The 20,663-nt window shown below is 39.2% G+C and overlaps 2 protein-coding genes across 7 annotated transcripts in view; one reads left to right on the top strand and one right to left on the bottom strand.

Moving 5' to 3' along the window:
- Positions 1-3,873: 3,873 nt before the first annotated feature.
- On the top strand, positions 3,874-8,846 carry RBM11 (RNA binding motif protein 11). Its single transcript, XM_082289699.1, has 5 exons — positions 3,874-4,065; positions 5,015-5,177; positions 6,108-6,186; positions 6,882-6,975; positions 8,731-8,846. Exons 1-5 carry the CDS (start codon positions 3,964-3,966, stop codon positions 8,788-8,790), a joined length of 498 nt encoding a protein of 165 aa, XP_082145825.1. The 5' UTR covers positions 3,874-3,963; the 3' UTR covers positions 8,791-8,846.
- Positions 8,847-9,629: 783 nt separating this feature from the next.
- RPGRIP1L (RPGRIP1 like) overlaps positions 9,630-20,663 on the bottom strand; it is a 44,570-nt gene continuing 33,536 nt past the window's right edge. For 4 of the 6 annotated variants that reach the window (XM_082289593.1, XM_082289596.1, XM_082289595.1 and 1 more), the window contains 5 exons: positions 19,978-20,105; positions 17,051-17,234; positions 15,845-15,929; positions 13,741-13,874; positions 9,630-11,002 (listed from right to left, as the gene is read on the bottom strand). In XM_082289593.1, the coding sequence (XP_082145719.1) occupies positions 10,899-11,002; positions 13,741-13,874; positions 15,845-15,929; positions 17,051-17,234; positions 19,978-20,105 (635 nt within the window). In that variant the 3' untranslated portion in view covers positions 9,630-10,898. Of the gene's footprint in view, positions 11,003-13,740; positions 13,875-15,844; positions 15,930-17,050; positions 17,235-19,948; positions 20,106-20,663 lie in introns of those variants that run through there. The other 2 variants (XM_082289594.1, XM_082289597.1) reach the window with 2 other exon arrangements.

Genomic DNA, 20,663 nt, shown 5'->3' with positions numbered 1-20,663 from the left:
TGGATTATCCAGTGTGGGTCAGTTAGCCAGACTGAGCTGCTTCGTGTGGGTTATCCCAAATGAAGTGTCTGCTGAGCATTATCCCGGCTGGATCTGGTGTATGTCATATCCCTGTGTTTCCCGTGCATCTCCCCTCCTCCGTCTGTGTCTTCCCTGCTCCTCGGCTGTGACCCCCCGCTCCCTGCCCCTCCTCCAGGCGGCCCCGCGGGACTTCCCGGGCCGGGACCCCGCCGAGCCGCGCTGGTCTGGTCAGTAGCTGCTCCTGCAGCCAAGAAAGCCGCGAATGCGCGTTGACCGAAAAAGGTGGAGCGGGATCTCCCTGCTGCAACCCGCTGGCCAAAATGCCGAGCTGCAGGTGGACGGCTAAACCCGCGTGTGCGCACGGGGCCGGCAATGCGGGGCCGTGGTCTGAGCCGCCTCCCGGTAAGGACACGCCGCTGCTGTCCCACGGGCACGATGGCGGTGGCACTCGGAGTGCAAAGCGCGGAACTGCGGTGCCGGTACCGCCGCCCAGCGTTTGAGTGCCCCTGGGAGCCGCTGCCGGGCCTGGTGCCCGCGCGGTGCTCGGGAGCGGCGTGGCTGAGCACCGGGCACGTGGCTCGGCGGTGGGTGAGGGATGAGGTCGCGGCAGCGCTGAGATGACTGAGAGTCTCAGCGGGTGCGGAATTGCCACCTCGGGGCCGCCCGGGATGGCGGGGTAGAAGCTGCAGCCCACCCACCCCGGCTCCCGGCCTGGGAGTAAGCGGCCACATCCCCGGGCTGGGCGCCTCTCTGTGTCACCAGAACTCTCCTGATTCTCCACCGGCCCTGCTCGCCCTGTGCCGCTGCCCCAGCTCCAGCATCCCCCCTGAAACCTGCCCTGTGCCCACTGGCCACCCTCAGCCCTGTCGTGACAGCGGCAGGTTGGCCGTCGAAGTGTCCCCAGAAGCCCCTGCAGAAGGTGGGATTCGTGCAAGGGATCTACAGTAATAACAGTCGCTGCTGCTTCTTTCCCTCTGCCAGAGGCCGCGCTGAGCGTGAAAGTGTCCATTCTTCTCCGAAGCATCCCTGGGGGATGTCAGTGACTGTACTCACTTCGGGCTTGCGTGGGTCATTAGTGTCACCGAAATTGCGGGAAAAACAGTAAAAAAACCCAACCTCTCCAACATTTTTAGTGTTAGAGAATCAAGGCATTACTTTATTTTGGCCAGGATGTGGTTCTGGCCAGGATGAGCAACAGAAATAATTTCATCCACGCATTGACTGCGTTGTGCAGAGAAAATCATTCTACGACACATAGTCCTTTACTAGATTTTTCACATATTTTATACAGTCAAAACCCATAGCAATTCATTGGTTCAATGTTCATTGGTCCCAAGTTGCACAGTTCTTAGTATTTGGTTTCCTACTGGACATGAATTTCTTTGCCTTAGATGCTAATTAGGTCCTCATTCTTATCTCTGTTTTCCCAGACCAGGTGTCTTCGATCATGCCAGGGGTGATGTCTGGAATTGATGTTCGTTAATGATCGTTAGTGGTTGTTATCTTTTGTGCTGCTCCCAGTCTGTTGAGATGTTAAGCTCATCAGACCTTGCCTGGTGAACCAGTCCCCTGAAAAGAAACTTCAATTCCCTTCCCCCGGGGCAAAGGCGAACTAAATTGACAGAAGTTACAAAAAAAAAAAAATTAACTTTATATAATTTCCAACATTAGTACCGGCCTTGCTCCCTGCAGGGCATGGGCTGAAGAGGGACAGGATGAGCAATTACTGGCTCGGACAGGAGCTGCTGTGGTGGAGCCTGGAGAGGCCATAAAAAGGCAAGGAAATAAAAATTGAAGGCCATCTGGCTGGTACCCACCTCCCTCTGCAGGCAAGTGAGAACCTGCTTCTCTGGGTGAGAAGGGGAAAGAAGCATCTGAACAGGCAAATTTTCCTGGCAGTGCCAAGAGTCAGAGCTGAGGTGAGTCCAAGGTCCCTTGGGCCCTGTCTCCCCTCTTGTGTGTCTCAAGGTCTCTTTGTTTCTCTCCTGGCCCCCCCTTTTTTTTTTGCATGCTGCTGTGATTATTTTCTTTTGCTTCCCTATATGTCTCGTCTCTATTTTGTCTTGCTTCCTCTTCTTACCACATTCCCTTTCCTTTTTCTCTCTGTGCTTCTGTCACCAGTTCCCTTTCCTTTTTTCATACTCTGTCTCTCTTCTGCAGCTTACAGCTGTTTTTTCCTTTTCCATCGATTTGTTCTGAGTTGAATCTGCCTCTTTTCCTCTCACAATTTATCTGGCCTGTTCTTTGGCACTTTTTTTCCTCTCTGTACCTCTGTGTACTGCAGTGTGTCCCTGCCTTCCTATCTGTTTCCCTCCTTCCTTTTGTTTCTCTCTCTATCCATTTGTTTTGCTAACTGTTGCTGTGTTTTCAGTTCTGGATCTCACTTTCCCTTTCCATTTTCCTGTTCATTTATTACTCTCTCTGATCCTTTTGCTGTTTCCTGACCCTGATATTTATTACTTCACCCCTCTGGCCCCGTTTTTTCTTGTTCTTCATATCTGTCATTCTCTGTTGCTCTCATTGTCTCTATCCCAGTGTCCCACTCCCTGTCCTTCTTTCTTTCACGGTATCCCACTTTGTCCCTCGCCTGGTTTCTATATTGGTCTGTTCTTCCTCTTGTTTTCTCTTGTTGCTCTGGCCTGCTGCCTGTTGCTGTCTTTTTGAAATTTTTTTTCCAATCTGTCCCCATTGCTCTGCTTCAGTCCTGTCATTCTCCTGCTCTCTCTGTCTCGATGATCATAAACGTAGAGACAGATAGGTTTGTGCCGAAGTGATTTTACAATGTTTGCAGATTATTTTGAAGTTAATTCCCTTAGTGACTGCTAAGGAATGGGCCTGAGACATGAATTGAAATATATTCACTGTCCGTATTCCTTGATGAAGGAATACTCTAAGGAACTTGTCTGCTGGCAGAAATCAGGGTTTGTTGGTCTGAGCCTTCGTTTGAAAAAGTCTGTTGTGCATTGAGATGTAGAATATAGAAGTATTACCCTTCCAAAGCCATCTGAAGATAACGAAGACTGTTGCATGAAGGTTTTACCGGTATCTCATTTTCTTTTGAGGGAAATTTGATACTTGTTTATGGATATTATTGCAATAACAGTGGTCTGTGTGAAAATAATCACCGTAGTGATAGTGATTGATCTGGTGTTTCTACGGGAAAAAGCTTGGATCAGGAATTCTCGTTGTGCCATGAGCTCAGTGCTCCCCTACTCAGGGGCTGCTCCTGCAGCCGGGGCTTTGGGTAAAAAAAAAGCTTTGGCTTTTTCCCCGGCTTTCTGCCTGTGACGTGCTGCCACTGGAAGCTCATCAGGAGCAAAAGTCTCTGTTCATTTGCCCAGCTGTGACTGGACAATTCCAGCAGTTTATTGCAGAGATTACGTCAGTCCATGGTTTCAATGCTCCATAGTATAAAATCACTTCTGCTGTTCAAGCCAACACAGTAACATAGTGCAGAAAGAGGTTTTCTGTATGTTTGGCATGCAGTTCCATCTGATAAAACCCTCCCTCTTTGCTCCTGAGCTGAGCACTTGCTCTGTTTGCAGCCTCTTCTACAGTGAGGACTCATTGCAATGTTAATGGCAGGAGTGGATCGTGTGAACACACTTGTGAATACAAGTTTAGGGAGGTGGATTGTTTTTCAGGGTTGGTCGGTTTCTTTTGCACCAGTCGGTCCTGCCAGGACTTAAGATTCAGTGGCAAAAATAGAAGAAAAACCCCTCATGTTTGTATTTAGCATCATTACTACACACCGAACGATTGAGTACGGTGTTACAAAGAGATGCTGTGGGTGGTGTCGCACGCAAACAGACGCGGCACCCACCCGCCCGCGTTCCAGTGTTGCCACGAGCCGGGCCCGGCCCCTCACAACGCGCCCTGGATCGCAGCTGCCCAGCAGCTGGGACGCTCTTCTCGCACTCCGGGAGCGCTCCCGCAGGCTCTATGTCGTCGCCGGGGAGGTCCGAGGCGGCGGAGCAGACCCTACTCGTGGGGAACTTGGAGAACCGGGTTAGAGAGGAGATCCTCTACGAGCTCTTCCTGCAGGTAGCGAACTGGTACCTTTGTATATCGAAATGCTGTTCTAATGCTCGAGAAAAAATATTCCACCAATGGGATGCTTAGTTAGGAGAGTTGGGCAACGTGCTCTCCAGAAGTCCCTTCAAACCCCGACCCTTCAGTCACAGTGTAGAAGCACAAGGTAGTTGGACCTGTTTCAAGCCTGAGCTTAATTCCTACCTGTTTTCTAGGCTGAATAGTAGTCTGCTCTATAACTGTAAATGTAAGCTTAAGAAAGTTTATCTTCCTGGAGGACATGAGTAATAAAGTACAAAATGCAAACGTGATAAAGATGCTCTTAGAACACAGTTTTGCATTATTCTTCTGCATAATCTGCAGCAGTCATCCAACTGCCAGCTTTGATCTGGGTCTTTAGGTCATCCCAGTAACTTGTCTTTTCTCCTCGTTTTAGCTTGTTTTCACTCAGGTTTCCCTTTTGGTGCAGCAGCCTATGCTTCTCATTGTAGTCTTGCCCTGTCTTGGAAAGTATCCAGTTCAATATTCCTGCTATGGCATAGTCCTAAACATGCACCTCTGACCTCTAGCTCTTCCCTCACCCCACCCCTCCCCATCAAATGATGAGCATGTATCTACTGCTGCTTCTAAGATATTATCTTATTGATGAACTGGAAGGTAACTTTTGCTATGGAGTCAGTAAATTAGTCTTCCCCTTTGGGAAGCTAATTAATATGGTATGGTATTCTAAAAATAATAAAAATTCTGATCATGAAAGACTAAACATCAACTGATGCTTGGTTCCCTTTTAAGATTTGTGGAGCTGATTTTTGTTTGTAGAAGGCTCAGAATTTGAGCTTTGGGAATGTGGAGAGACATTTTCAAAGTAAGAAACTTACTTTTAGCAAAAGAGAAATCATCATGAAATATTCAAAACACAATGAAACGTCAGTCTCTGCTAAATAATAGAAGTTTCTTTCAGGCTGGACCATTAACCAAAGTGATGATTTGTGAGGACAAAGAAGGAAAACCTAAGTCTTTTGGATATGTCTGCTTTAAACACAAAGTATCAGTGCCTTATGCAAAAGCTCTACTGGATGGAATCCGTTTGTATGGAAGACCAATTACTGTGCAGTATTGGAAGGGTATGTTTCATAGTCCCAATGGTAAAGTTTAAGTGTAAATTTTTAAAGAACGGTTTTGAATCCTACAGTCTTTTACAAAGATAACAATTTGTAGTTGGAAAAATTTGTTGTTTTTGTTAAGAAACAAAGACTTCCTGTGGCTTTTGCAGAGGGAAGGATTTAGTCCTTGTGGTTTTTTGTTTGCTAAGATAATACAATAGATTGGTTCAGAACAGCATAACTTGAAAGCTGTGTCAGACACCGCTGTATGGAAAACAGCAATCCAGGTTTTCATGCCAGATTACATTTAGGAATTGGGGTATAACTTTACCTTGTAGTCTGACAGGAAAAGTTGATTCAGTAAGGCCAGCCACTATTGAGCTCTTGGATCATTTTTAAACTAAAGTCACAGCTTTATCAGAGCTGTTGTTTTAAAGGGAAAGGATTGTAGTTCATAGAATATATTGAATTCAAACTCATATTCTTCATTTTATGTATATGGAACTAAACCTCCGAGCAAGCCAACGAACAGGCAGCATTTGCTACCCAGACATTAAGGACTCATGTTCCTGCTGTGCCACTTCTTCCTTAGGACTGTGCCACTTCTTCCTTCAAACAGAGCAGTTGCTGGGGTTAAGCAGAATATCTGAGGTTCCTAAAATCAGGAGCATCTCCTGTGTCTGTAATGGGATGACAAAGATGCTGTTCTTGATGACTTCAACAGCCCTGATTTGTGCTTAAGTGAATAAATGAGAAATGAACATTTTCAAGCTGTAAGATGATGCTCTTGATTATCATCCTGCATAAAATGACACCATACCTTTGTATAGTGCCTTAGATCTACTAGCACACTACAGATGACACTAAACACTTTCTGTGGTTTTTAACTTGTTAATTGAATTGTCATAACTGAATAGTCATTACACTCTTGTACTCTTGTCTTATTTACAGGGACTTCTCACTCACCAGAACTAGACAGCTGTACGCATGGTTTTGAAAACCATATTGACTTAGATTCTCCTGCAGACAGGTAACAAAGATCACCTGTGAATGAACCTTATGATTATAATTTAAAGAAAATCTTATTAAGAAAGTGAGTTGATCTGGTAGAGCAATTTTGAGGTTTTTCATTAAAACAGCATCTTGTCATTGCATCCTTACTGAGGGCTTGCAACAGGCTGCAGTTGCTTTTAATGTTTGGTTGTTTAGCTTGCCAGATGTTTAGTTAGCTTCAATTTTCCATTCTTTATTTGTTTCTGCAGTATTCAGGACCATGAGAGCATCCTGAACCATGGGTTTTGCACTAACAATGTTTTCAGTCATTGGGGGAAAAAAATCTAACAACAGAGAGCCTTTTTTTAACCCTCAGCGAGTTTACACCTGCATTTTTTGTGTGTATAAGCACAAACAGCTGTCATGTACATCTGAATGCAGAGTTATAAACCTGTTATAATGGAAGTCTGAACGCCCCAGATTCAGTATTTAAGCTGAACTCCCATGGTGAGATCTAGTATCCTTTTGTGTGTGCACATATGAGGATTGGTCATTAATTGTTTGGGTATATTTCCTTTGTTCTATCATTTTTTTTCATGTAAGTGTTGTTGTTAATATCTCACTTGTCCTCTTGGATATTCCCATTACAGCCCAAGAGTTAAATCTCAGCACTCTGATAAGCAGTATGTGGTGGACATCCAGCCTTTGTACATTTGCTTGTCTTTCCTTTAGGCATCAAGAGCCTTCTGGAAATTCTCCATTTCCTTTTACTCCTTTGCCAGTGAACAACAGTTTACTTCATGATCACCCTGGCTTTCAAGAGGTGGTGAGTTTGTGTAAAAAGTTAAAAATTTGGGAGCAGTTTTAGGAAGCTGAATGCATTTTGCATTTCTGCAAAAACCAGTGCTTACTTCATGTCTTAAAATGTGCTATAAGCACAATATTAGGACACTTCAGGGTCCTCTGATAACAAGATCTACCAAACCAAACTATTTTCTTCCTGCAAGAATGTCCTATGCTATATATAGCATAAGGAAGCTAAAAATGCTGAAGTCTACAAAGCTCTCTCCTGCACTGTGTTCCAAATGGTGGGACAAGTTGACCTCATTGGACTACAACCATGCAAGCAACAGCTTCTTTACATACAGCTAATTCCATTGGGGAAACCTCTCAATTCTTCTTCTCAATTCAGAAATGCCCAGCAGAAGTTTGAAATGTGCAAAAAAAACCCCCTAAAATTCAATCAGTCACCACTGCCCAAGTTTGGGACACGACAGTCTGAGGGTTTCTGGCCTGAACCTTCACGTGCCTGTGTAGGTCTCTCCTTCATGATTTACTTTCACAGCAGTAGATGACAAGAACTCACACTTCACTCCCCCTCTACAAGACTCTGGTGCACTGGACCATTTTCACCCTTATCTCCTCTGTCTGAGATATTTCACAAAGCAAGGAAACTGGTCTCTTCAGGTGGAAACTTGTGCATCAAACCTACTCCCCAAACACATAATGAAGCTTCTGAATTTGCTGAGTCTGTGGACTGGTAGGACTGAAGAAACCCAGCCTTTAACGTGAGGTACCAACTGTGGACAGTCCTGCTCACCCAGTCTGACTCTGGACTGGCCAGCCCTTAGAACTACAGAAGGAGGGCAGTCTTGATCAATTACCCTTGTTGGCTGCAATCTGAGCAGGAAAATGGAGAGAATCCACCCTGTTGCATGGATGGGGTGGGGGGCCTGCCCTCCCATCTTCCCAGGCTGTGCCCTGAGAAGAGCTGGTGCTTGTACCAACTTTCCCATCTCCTCTACTCCCTTTGGAAAGCTCAAGTGCACCACCTTCCCATCTGTGCTTGCTGATAAACCTACTCCTCAGTAACAAAGCAATAGATATACACAGTGCAGCCAGACTCAGACCAGCACACACAACCAACTTCATCTCCTTTTCTGCTTGCCAGAGAATATGGTATTGCAGTGTGTCTCACATGATAGTTTGTTGAAGCTTCAGCAGAAAGTGATCTCATTACCAGTGTGCCTTCACAGATCTATCTCACCTTGGCAGGTTGCTCACTTGGGAATCTTTCAAGCTCCTTGTTGGAATGCTTTGTTCCACATTGACTTTAAAGTTGGTTTAAACCAGGTTTGAGGAACTTGCAGATGTGCATGCCTGTACATTACTAATAGGCACTGCAGTTACAAATATTTATCAAATAGAGATGAGGAAATGAAAGGAATACCATGTTTGTTTACCTTATGTGGGGACTAGCTGGCAATTTAATCTTAAATCAGATTATGTCTCTGTTCTAACTTTGCCATGAAAAATTTGTCTGCTTTTCTGAACTATACTAGCTTTATTCTCAAACATTCTGTGTTATTTTATAGTTTGTCTGTCTTTTAATTGTGTAAGTCATAATGCATGCAAAATTCTTTAAAATTTCCCCTTCACAGTGTTAACAAGTTTCTATTTCTCTAAATGTACCATGTTTTAGCATAGCAGTACACAGTACAGAGTCCAATAGGTTAACAATTTCCGTATTAGCAGATGACTCCACCAATGCCTTCAGATTCAACATTTTCCTCCCTATCAGAATCAAACTGCACAATTTAAGACTGCACAGAGTTCTCCTGAATTGGCCACATCCAAGTGACTGTGAAGTGCAGCGAGTGGGATGAAAGAAAGAAAGAAAGAGAAAATGGCAAAGTTGTGACAGTGACACTAGTACTGAAGATAATAAAAGGAGACAAAGACAGCGTGGCCAAAACTGCAGAAAACACAAAGCCAAGAAAAAGACACATTAATACTGGATATTTTTTATTATTATATTTGCTTTCATCTTTCCTGTTTGAATCTTATTAAAGAAGGAATGTTCAAGATTCATCGTATTTTTGAAATGTGCTATGCACAGAAACATAAAATACGAGTCGGAAGGGTCATCAAGTCCAGCTGGACCTGCACCCACCACGCTGTCCCCCTTCCTGTCCCCTCCCAGCACACCAACCCACTAGGGAACAAGTTCTCCCCAAAACCCAGCCAGAGCCCACTGAGTCTGCAAGGTCTGGCTTTTGTGTCCCCTCTACACTCTCTGCCACAACTGAAAGGAGTCTGGCTGGCTCCACCGTACTTGCACTGGCCCTTTAAGTAGCTGCACATTCCACAGACCCAGCTACATCAACCTCATACCTTTACTTATCCTCAATAAAAGGCATTGATTAGAAATATATTCACAGAATAGTTAGTTGGTGGTTGGAAAGGACCTCTGGAGATCATCTAGTCCAATCACCCCACCAAGGCAGGGTCACCTGGAGGCGACACAGGAATGTGTCCAGGTAGGTCTTAGTCTTGAGTGTCTCCAGAGAGGGAGGCTCCACAACCTCCCTGGGAAGCTGTCCCAGTGCTCTGCCACCCTCACGGTACAGAAGTTCTTCCTCATGTTAAGGTGAAGTTTGGCTGTTCATTACCACTGAAGTCAAAGGCTATCAGCTTGTGTAGCTGTTTGTACTTACGAGTAGGTGATCAGAATAACCACTGGTTTATAACAAGCAAAAGAGTTTATTGATTTGTTTTTTCTGGTAGTAGTAGAAGGACCACATTTTTCCAACATTTTTTCAAGGATAGTTCAGTTCTTGTGACTTTAATACATACGGATATATTTCTGCATTTAGCAAGAATGAGTTTGTCTAAATAGAAAATAGATTATTTTCCAAATCCAGAAAAATGTGAAACAAATAATTGCTAGACTGTGTGCAAGACCTGTCTTGCACTGTTGCAGCTATCCTTACTCTTAAAATAATCTAAGCTTAATATAAAAAAACCCCGAACCCAGGAATAAACCATAGCAAATTGTTTACCACTGAAATCTACAGAAACATTACCTGAGCAAACTGCATTGTTAACAGTAACAACTATCTTTCGTCAACTGCTTCACAAAACTGGATGAAAATTTGACGGGATATTGCAAAGCATGAAAATCAACAATAAAATGCTTCATTATTTTTATTTCTGTGCAAAATGTTAAATGGCTGAAACAAACTACAAACATGCCATCCTTAGAATTAAAAAAACCCAAATTATTAGATGGTGCATTAAGTGCAAAAGCTTCTCCGTGTGCTTAGATCTAGTTTTGGCTTCAATTTGGATTGAAGTAATGTGTAGAAATGCATCTCCTTTTTTTCACTATGAGAACAGTCAGGCATTGGAACAAGTTGTGCAGAGAAGTTAAGCAGCCCCCATCCATGGAGGTTTTCAGACCAGGCTGGATACAGCCCTGAGCAACATGGCCTAACATAATACCTAATCCTGCAGTGACTGGACTAAAAACTACCTGAAGTCACTTCTAATGTGAATGATCATATTCTGACAGAGTATTGTGACAGAACTACTCTTAGTAAGAATCAACAAGCATTTCTGTTTGAAGGTTCACCATCACTTATTTCTTTAGACAAAATACCCTGAACTGGTATGTGATAATTTACAAGCAGCTTTCATTTGAAACCAAACTTTGTTATAACTAAGGTAGACTGTGATACTATCAGGTGTTGAGAGCTTGAAGTATGATTTCAGCAAGGACCTTAAAAATAAGAAAACAGACTGAAAAGTGTGCAAAACTTTACACCTGCATATCAAGCATCTTTTTCATATACATTTTACATTAAATATGCCGTAAGAATGACAAATATCTCATTTTTGATGAACCATCAAGTATATCTTTACGCTGGGAGCAAGAACTTCTGTAGGCAAATGTCCTTTTCCTGCCTCCTAGACATTTTTGCATTCCTCATGGACTGAACGCAGTGCATGGAGGGCCTCCACTGTCACTGTGAGCTTTCCAATTACTGAACCGGCATCTTGTGAATCGAAAACTAGAAAGGAAACATCAGAAAACAGCATTAGCTATTTAACTTAAGTTTTCACTTTTGTTTTGATGATTTTCCTTAGTGTTTGGCAGATTAAAGGGCACCTAGCATATGCTAAAAAAACGGGAGAAATAAATAAATAAATAACCAATCTTCCAGTTCAGGTCCTCAGGCTACTGGAAATTAACCACTCTTAGAACCAGAATGTACATCACTAAATATTAGTGTTGAATTAATCTAAAAAGGAAGTTGTTGATATAATAATTACCTATATAAAAGAATTATTTTTTACAAGATGTAAATAAAGATGTTCCAAATTCTATTAAAGACATATTTACATACATAGGAGTAGTTTTAAGTAAAAATACACCAATTAATGCATTTTCTGCACTGTGTATGATGGACGGGTCCAAATGAGCCTCAACAAATCACTCAGTGAATTGTCAATTTCAAGAGCAGACTTCAGGGGACTGTATCCTTTTTACTTAAAAGAAGAACAGGATAATTGTAATTAATTATATCTGAAGATAACACATTCTATTGTCTCACTTTTTATACTGTCCTATTATCTCTGAGACAGACTGTTAGATGTTTTTACTATAGTATTTTTCATTCATCTTCTTGCTTAGCCATTCACTTAAGTGCTTCAAATTTCACATAAACCATGTTGACATAATCAGCAACGAAAGGAACAAAATATGAAAAAGATATATGGTTGCAATCCCCAAAAAGAATAAAGGAAGTTTATGTTATCTAGCTTAAGAATGACTTTATCTTCATGCGGTAGTGTCCTATGAACTTCCCTGTATCTAGGTTTATTATTTTTCCTTAAACCAATATCCAACTCTGAGAACGTGTACATTACTTAGGAATTCTGTTTATTATGCTCTTACATTTAATTGACATCTGTGTCCAGATCTTAAGAACTGATCCTTTTACAATGACTTAATCCAAGAAAATATACAGATATATTCTTTTACCATGATCTGACGTATTAACATAAAATTAATTTAAATTCTCTGAAACGTCTTAGTTTTCAGAAAATATCCAAGTTTATATGTTATGGATGCAATAAAAAACCCCAAAAAACTGTACAGTATATGCAGGAAAGGGGAGAAGTGCAGAATGGAAAAAGAATAGAATTATTTCTAGCTATTATTATAATTTTCATAGATATAATTAACATAAATTAAAAATTAGTTTAAATGTCTGATGATTAGGGGAAGAAATGCTCCTCACAATACTGAAGTAGTTGTCATTACATGGTAATGATTAGCTTACAATAACTTGTAATAAAACCCAGTCCTTCTGGTCCTAATAATTCTCTCAGATGGTGATTAGGAATTTTAAGAGTTTTTTGAGAAGTGACTTTCAAAAATTATGCTTACATAACTAATCAATCTTATCAAATGGGAGTTACGACAGTGGGAGGTATGGTCATAAATTCCAGAACAAAAACCCACCTTCCAGTGAGAGATTACAGAATACATTTTTGGAGGAGCTTTTGTACTTGGAGAAAAATGATTGGTGGAGAAAAGCTTAAGCTGCTCAGCCACAGCACGAAATGCATCAAATCTGTGTATTATTTTTCCAGAGTATGGAAATTTGATTCTTCTTAGAATTTTCCTTATCGCATTCCTGTAACTTTGAGTATTTTATCAACAGCATGGATGCAAACTGTGTGTGATAATGGGAATGGATAAGAAAGCCTATTTTTTTCCCTCATTACTCAGCTCCCCATTGCTCAAGGTACAGGAATTAGACACAGTAGTAGAAGTGGTAAAGTCACATTAGCCTGGCATTCTGTTGGGGCTCACCAGAACTCTTGCTATTGCAAAAGGCACCTTGTGAACGTGGGTGCTCTGCATCCAGTCATCGAACTAGTTCACTTACTGGAAAGGAGAGTGACTTTCAGCTTTCAGCTTCTTCACTGAGCTTCACCCCAACGGGGAAAGAGGATGGAGAGGAAAAGGTGAAGAGAAAAGTGCACCATTGTTAACCATGTCCCTGCTGCCATGGGGAACAGGAAATTGAGCAAGGAGAATATTATCCTCACTCTCTACAAAAGGACCAAAAAGTCTTCTTGAATCTTCTTATAAGTGTTATAAAAATGCATCCTATGACCCCAGGAAATGGAAGATTCCACACTTCCTACTCACATCACCTTGCTCTAATGGGTCACAGTGAGTTTGGTCACAGTCTGTTACAGAAGGGTGCTCGCTAAAAGGGATTCCTAACCAAAACCACCAGTATTTCATATAGAGTCTCATACGTGTTTCATATGGAGGAAATAGACTTGAAGGTACTCTGGGGGTTATAACGTAATTTCAAATAAAATATAGACATTAGTAATACCAAATTGGTGACATAAATTTTAATACAAAACAAATTTTTATACAAAATATATATTTATCATCCTACCATAATGAAGTATGTTGTAGAAAAGAGAGAATTATAGTAGTGGACATGGCTTGAAAGTTCTTAGGTTTTATAAACTAATTACTATGAGGTGAGAATGCTGTTTGGTTTGGGTTTTTTTTTAAAACAGACTTTAAGGAATAACAGTAATAGATAATTTTTGCAGACTTCTGCAAACAATGTGGAAGTTATTAGTTAGTATTAAAGAATTTCTTATTGAAACAATGTCAAACAATTACTTGCACAGCAAAGCCTGCAAAGCAAAGTAGAAATTCAACAAATTTTAGGCTACAGAAGTTTACAAGAAAGTGATCTTTAAAACTCACCATCAATATCTTGCTCAATGATATCTCTTTGCTTCTGGAATATCTCTTTTAAACTGACATAAGCAAACCCAATATCCTCGCATTCAAGATCCTGTTCATCTTCTGGGGGATCACTGACCACTGTAAATTTTAGGCTAAACACACACACAAAAAGGTATTTTGCCTTCAAAAAGGGTCAAAAATCAAATTACAAACCATAAAAAAGGAAAAACCACACTATTTTACAAGTTTAAAATGCATAGAAGTGGAAACATTTGGTGTATGGGCAGAATCTTTCCACAAATTTTGTTTCTTGGTGGTTCTCTTGCTACGATAAAATGGGAAACTGGACTACTGATGAGCTTCTGCCTTCCTATTTATTCAATACAGAACTGAAATTTCAGCACAAGCCAAACCAGACATTCTGATAACTGCAGGAAACAACCTACTTAGTAACACAGAGGACAGTAGTGACATGATGGCACACGTAAGAGACAAATGCTTCTGTTCTGAGAAAAAGCTCACTGCTTTTTACCTTAATTTTACCTCCGGTTTGTGAAATATTTAGTATAGATATCTAAGTATTTATAGGGGAAATTGCAGCACACAGACCAGCTGTTTTCTTTCACGGTGGTGAGCAGGTGGCTCAGGAGCAGCTGCAGATTGAGCACTGGAGGAGCCCAGCCCAAGGCAAGAGGCTGTGAGCTGCCATCCATTAGCAAAACAAAGGGCCCAGGGACCTGTGGCCCACTCAGGGGAGGGACACCCAGAGACACAGCAGGAGCCAATAAACCCCAGACTTTGGGTACAGCCAGGTGCGGGACACTCGGGGACGTGGCAGGAGATGATGACCCTCAGACTGTCCCGTCAGGGTACAAAAGCCCAGGGGTTCCTTTGTTCAGGGTTCCTCCTCGGAGGCTCCAACTTGAACTGTTATTGTCTTGTTTAATTACTGCACCAAAATTAAATTTTTTTAAGGATTGGGACCTCTCAGACTCAGCGACTGGAAACCTGGGCTGGGGCTGGTGAGGGGAACTGGTCTGACTGGGATAGTGTGTTGGGTGTAGCTGCAAAGGGACCTCAGTCCCAGCTCAGGTGGTGAAGTGTGACTGCCAGAGTGGTCCTGGATGGTTGGACAGGGAAATTTCTTTAGCAACTAAATTATCTGTCAGAAAAAAAAAAAGGAGTATTTTATCCTCATTATTGTTAAATCTTAGTAGAACATGCTTTAGTAGAACATGTTTAGCAACCTTCCTAATACAGATGGCAAAATAAGGGAAGTGGAATGAAGAGTGATCACTCTCTCTTACTCAGAGTGAATCAGTGATTTGTGAATAAGATTTACAAATGACTCTGACACTTCAAATGCAATCAGCAGGTGTCCTACTCCTCTGTGAATTAAATGGATCTTTAAATTAATAGTTGTTCCATTTTAATGAAGATTGACATTCAAGAAGAAACATAATAAAAGTATGTAATTCATTCTCCCCAAGTAATGCACATGCTATCTCAATGAAAAAAAGTGAGTAAGAACAAATTTATTACTATGAAATTGAACAGGTCTAATTTATAATTTTTCTCATATGTATTCATATAATAGATGTCTGCTACATCCATATATATACACTGTTTTTTTTTAATTTTTATTTTTTAAAATTCTGGGGCCAAGGAACACTTTCTGCAGTTATTAAGACTCCTTTTAGTATTCTGAATTCAGAAAGGAACAAATGTACTATTCTACCATCGCACAGATAACGTGCTTTTCAAATTCATTACTTCGAGACTAATGATGATAGGATCTAGAATCTCTCTTTTGTAGAACAAAGTTGTTAAAACAACCCAGCAACAACACAACCTCCCCCCAATTAAACCACAGCACTAAACAAACAAACAAACATATTAGAGGAGGTTGCAATATTCTATTCCATATGCACCTCCTCAGAGAAGAAATAAGACCAGCTGCCACATCAGAATGCAGGCATCATTTCTAGCTGAAACAATTCTTTTTTTTCTTGTTAGTTATGCATTAACTACTTAGGGTTACCTTGTTAGTAAAGACAAAAAGGCAAACCACAAGCATTATTTACAAAGATCTATATTAGGGGTTCTCAGCATTAATCTGTACCTGTCAGCAGGTAGATCTGGCTTTAGAAGAATTGATTTGAGGTACTCTCTTTCTGCATGATTATCTTCCTTATCCACGTTTATCACTGCAAAGCGAATAAATTAATGTAATTGGTTATCAATTGTTTTTCACCTATTAGAAGAAAGAGCACAAAGAAAAGAACAAAGACAAGCATTTATTTCCTCTTCTTTTCTATGGAAAAACAGTGTTAGAATCCAATGTTAGAATCATGTGACCTAATGGTGTGTCACTGGCAGGTTTACATGAACACTGCCAAAAAAGATACAAGCAGCATCTAAGCATGTCACAGAGCTGTCACTTTCTATTAACAGCAATAGCAGCCATGATTTTAAAAGCCAAGAGTCTTTATTGCTTTGTATTTGAAGTGATTTACTGTATTTTCTTCCACTAAAGAAGCTAGAGATAACGGGAATGTATGGCAAAGTGCTCATCCTTTTTGACAGCCTCAGTAATTTAATCCTCCTTTCCTGCCACAGTATTTCAATACAAGCAATCTCCAGACCAATGGACTGGTGAAAATCTGTCATCTGTATTCCCTCTGAAGTGGGCAATGCCAGCATAGCAGTGGTAGATGTGACATTTCCGATTCATTTCAGTTTTCAGCTACACACAGAACAATCCAAGAGTTTGAGTAAGAGGATGATGTAAATCAGTGAATTCTTTGACAAATTGCATTCTAAAATCAGGTTTGTAGATGGCAGCAATTTTAGAGATCTGACTGAGACACCATTTCTGCAAAGCCACTTTTACAAAATTATTTTAAGAAGAATGCTTAATTTGAATGTCTGTATTAATGGTTTGTCACAAACAACAAACTGATTCACCCACTCCAGAATATGCTCAGCTAAAAGTCAAAGACTGAAGCACTCAGGCATTCATGAATCTTAAATGAAATAAAACTTTACCAGGAAGAAAAAGTTAATGAATAACTGAAATACAATGAGATAGCTGGGAAAGTAATTAACAAGAGAATTATAAATTATTACAATAGTTCTATGTATGCTAGGAGTGGAAGTATAAATATTAAGTATTATGAAGTAATTGGCAATGTATTAGTATCAAACATGGATGAATCAGTTCCCCTATTAAAAAGCTGTCATTAAAGGAACACTGAATACTTGCAAGTAGTGGTGTTATGTTACTTAAGAGAAGAACCAAGCCTGCTCAGGAATACATCAGACTTACCAGTGCTATAGTTATAGTGAATCCTCTGACCACCTGTTGGTTTTGGAAGTGACAGTGGGGTCTCCTCTGCAAGGAAATTGTTTAATCTGCATTCTACAAACAGTTGCTGTATTGTTTCATCTGATGTAATTCGTGACTCACTAAGACCGAGTGATGTAATTTTAATCCGGATTTTTTCAACTTCCTATTTAAAAACAAAACAAACGTAATACAAATTATTTTTTGTTTCTTTAAGTGTTAACACAAACATACATACATATATGTAAATCATCAGCCTTTTTATACGATTGAAACTGACTGACATATACAAAATGAGAATTTAAAGCTCCAGGGTTTCTAGCTAAGACTGTTGTTGCAAAAGATTTGATTTCCATTCAATGTTTAAAATATTTTTGCAGTAGTCATAGTCTGCTGGTTATCTTTATGTAAAAATGCTATCTGAATCACAAATTTCAGCTGTCATCATTTTTACCTTCACAGCAAAGTGATCCTGTAACTGCTTAAAATACTTTCAGTAATACAAGATACCAAAGTTTTCCAAATAAAAGAGAATTGTTACTACCCACTGCAGACTATACTACAAACAGTTCAATAAAAATCCATCAAATCACAAAATTGCTAGGCATGTAAAGTAATAAAGTAAAGAATTCAACTTTGTATCGTGAACTTTCCTAGGTAAATCAAACACACCTTTAAAAGTTAATTTTAACATGTAGTAATAAAAGTAATATCCCAATTGTTCTTCACCAGAACCTTTTCTTATTATCTTTAACTGAAATTACATTTTTCTGTTCCTTACGTGAAACTGTTTCATACTGTTCTGCAAAGTCTGGAGTATTTGTGTACAGATAAATTTTAATAAGTTTTATTTAAATGGGCATGTCAGACTCAAGAGAAAGAGTCACAAATATTTCCTGAAGTTACTCTGGGAAGAAAGAAGAAAGAAAAACCACTATGGTTTCAAAACTGGAATATGTAGATGAGCATTCAATGACATTCTTCAAAGAGAAAACAGAACACACTGGATACAGAAATGTAGAAATTTTTTTGCTTACTTCTTTTCAATATTTTACTTTCTTTTCATAACTTTATTAAAAATATTTCTTCTATATGGAAATATTTTGACAATTTTTATTTCTAAACTTAAATCACTTGAAGTATTAAATCACATTCAAAAGATTAGCTTTCTATATTCAGTCAGAACTTCAAGTCAATGTTCTTATTTAGTATGGAGATAGCTTACATTTTGCTGAACAAATTATAAAATTAATAAAAATGAAAAGCATGCGTACCCTATTGTAGAAATATCCACCATACAGAACAATTTCCATTGCCGTCAAGTCCTTTAAGTATTTGATGATGCAATTTTACCCCCTCCTTTCAAAAGACTTCTCCTTTTATTATGTATCCTATGACACTTTAACTAAAAATCCACACCTGGATCAATATTTCAGTAAGATTCTTTCACTATTCAGCAGTTTCATGGAAATTTTACTAGGATGACAGAAAAAATTCCACACCATTGTGTCTCTACTAATACAGGTACATGGCTTCAGCAAATACTTTTCCTAAAATCTAGTAAGTCAAACGGCTACTGAATGTCATTAAAGTGATGGTCTTCAATTTGAATACGCTTTTCATATTTAAATTTATAAATGAAATGAAACCAAATGAAGTATTCTATGATCAGTCATACATCATAGACAAGAAGAAAAAATAAAGAAGCAACTGGTACAGCTTGATACTGGAAAATCTGTTAGATACACCTTATGATCAATATATATAAGAAATAACCATGAACTGTCTAATTTGCAACGTACAACAAAACCCCAGTATGATCTTGAATTACTTAAACAGTCTGGCATACAACTCAGATTTATAGGATAATTAGCACAATGATCTCTAAAAATCACGGAACTCATTTATAGTATTTGATTACCAGCAGGATAATAATCTCAAAAGATAAAAGGCAGTGATTTTTGATCTTAAACAAATTTAAAAAGAAGAATTCAATAGCAATTTTGACTTGCTGTATTCCATAATTAACCCATAAGTAACGCGTATTTTTAAAGTCCAACTTTTATCAAACATGTTGCCTTAATAGTGTATAGCTTTTACTGGTTTTATCTGCCATTCACAAACATGCACATTGTTACAGAAGAACAGATTGAAGGAGGGATGTAGAAATTGATGAACCTGAAATGAATCTACATACAAAATCCTCTCAGAATTGTTCTTAAATCATTCTGATAAAATAAAATACAGGATGAGTAGAAAGGCATAGCGCAACTGTATTATAGTTTGACTTAATATTAGTATCCATTTTAGTTCTCAAAATTACAGGTGAAAATTTTTTAACATTTTACATATAAATAACGCAATCTTCAAAAGTACCTTCTGTATCTTTCTGAAGAACATATAAGTGACAGCATTTCTACAAACCTACTGGAGCTGAAAGCATGTAGCTTCTTTAAGATGTACTTTCTACAGCTTAAAACAAAAGGAGCAGTATTTCCTCATACGTGTTTCTTGTTGCTAGTTATTTTGTAAGATATCACATAGCCTTGAAAAGAGCACTTTAAAAAATAAAACTGCCTCTAGGATATCACACTGCAGAACTCTAAAAGCAGTTTATTTTAAGTACTAGTTTTATGGTTAAGATTGTTCAGTCAATGTTAGATCTAAAAGTGTGAAATATTAAATTTTTTGAGAACTATCCTAGTGAAATACTGTTCAAAGGAAATTTTCCAAATTTATATTATGCTGTGCTATTTTGCATATATGACTTCAAGTCCTGAATTGCTGGTTTTAAGACTAAGTCAAGAGATTTGATACCATACAGGTACAGCTTCATTGAAAACAGATGTTAGATATAGCAAAGCTACCCTTAGAGGACACTTGCCTTGAAATATTTTTCTTACTCTTACCAAATAATTGCCATGTATACTCTGACTCAGCTGTTTAATATTTGTGGATACTGGACTTGAAATAATACAGTCATCACTGTCAGTTTTTATTGATTCAACAGCATCATCCTCTTGATGATCTTCTTGAGCTAAAAAAAAAAAAAAAAAAAAAAAAAAAAAAAAATCAATGCAGGTAATCCCTGCTATATTGTACACCAGCTAAGACTTAATAAGAAATCTGATAGCAATAAATTTCCTTTTCTAATATAAAAAGAGTAAGTACCAGGTAAATCTTCTCTTCCTTCAAGAAGATTAACACTGTGAATCAATGACCTCTAGAGTCATCTAATCTGTAATTTTTCTGGTTTGTTAAAAAAATAGTAAGGTTTTCCAGATGCAAGCTGGCGAACAGAGTAAGTCTTGTAATGCACAACTGTTAGCTTTTTTTAAGAATATGGCCTGAATTTGTGGATTTCCTCTGACTTCCTTTAATACCATGCATATGTAAAAGAAGAATGCACCATTTTTTTTTTTAGTAAAAAAAGTAGTCCTGTATGCAGGTGCATTATTTTCTGGAACATTCTAGAGCATTTTTTTCCATGAAGCAAATTATAAAGACAACTGGTATTCAACATCGACATTCAGCAAGTTTTTCCAATCTTTCTAATGAATTCTTATGCAAAAGCTGCAAACAACTAAACATAAAA

Source organism: Coloeus monedula (genome assembly GCF_965178545.1).
Source record: "Coloeus monedula genome assembly, chromosome: 12".
NCBI classification, from domain to species: Eukaryota; Metazoa; Chordata; class Aves; order Passeriformes; family Corvidae; genus Coloeus; species Coloeus monedula.
Note: the sequence above shows the minus strand (reverse complement) of the source record. Positions and strands in the feature narration are given on the sequence as shown.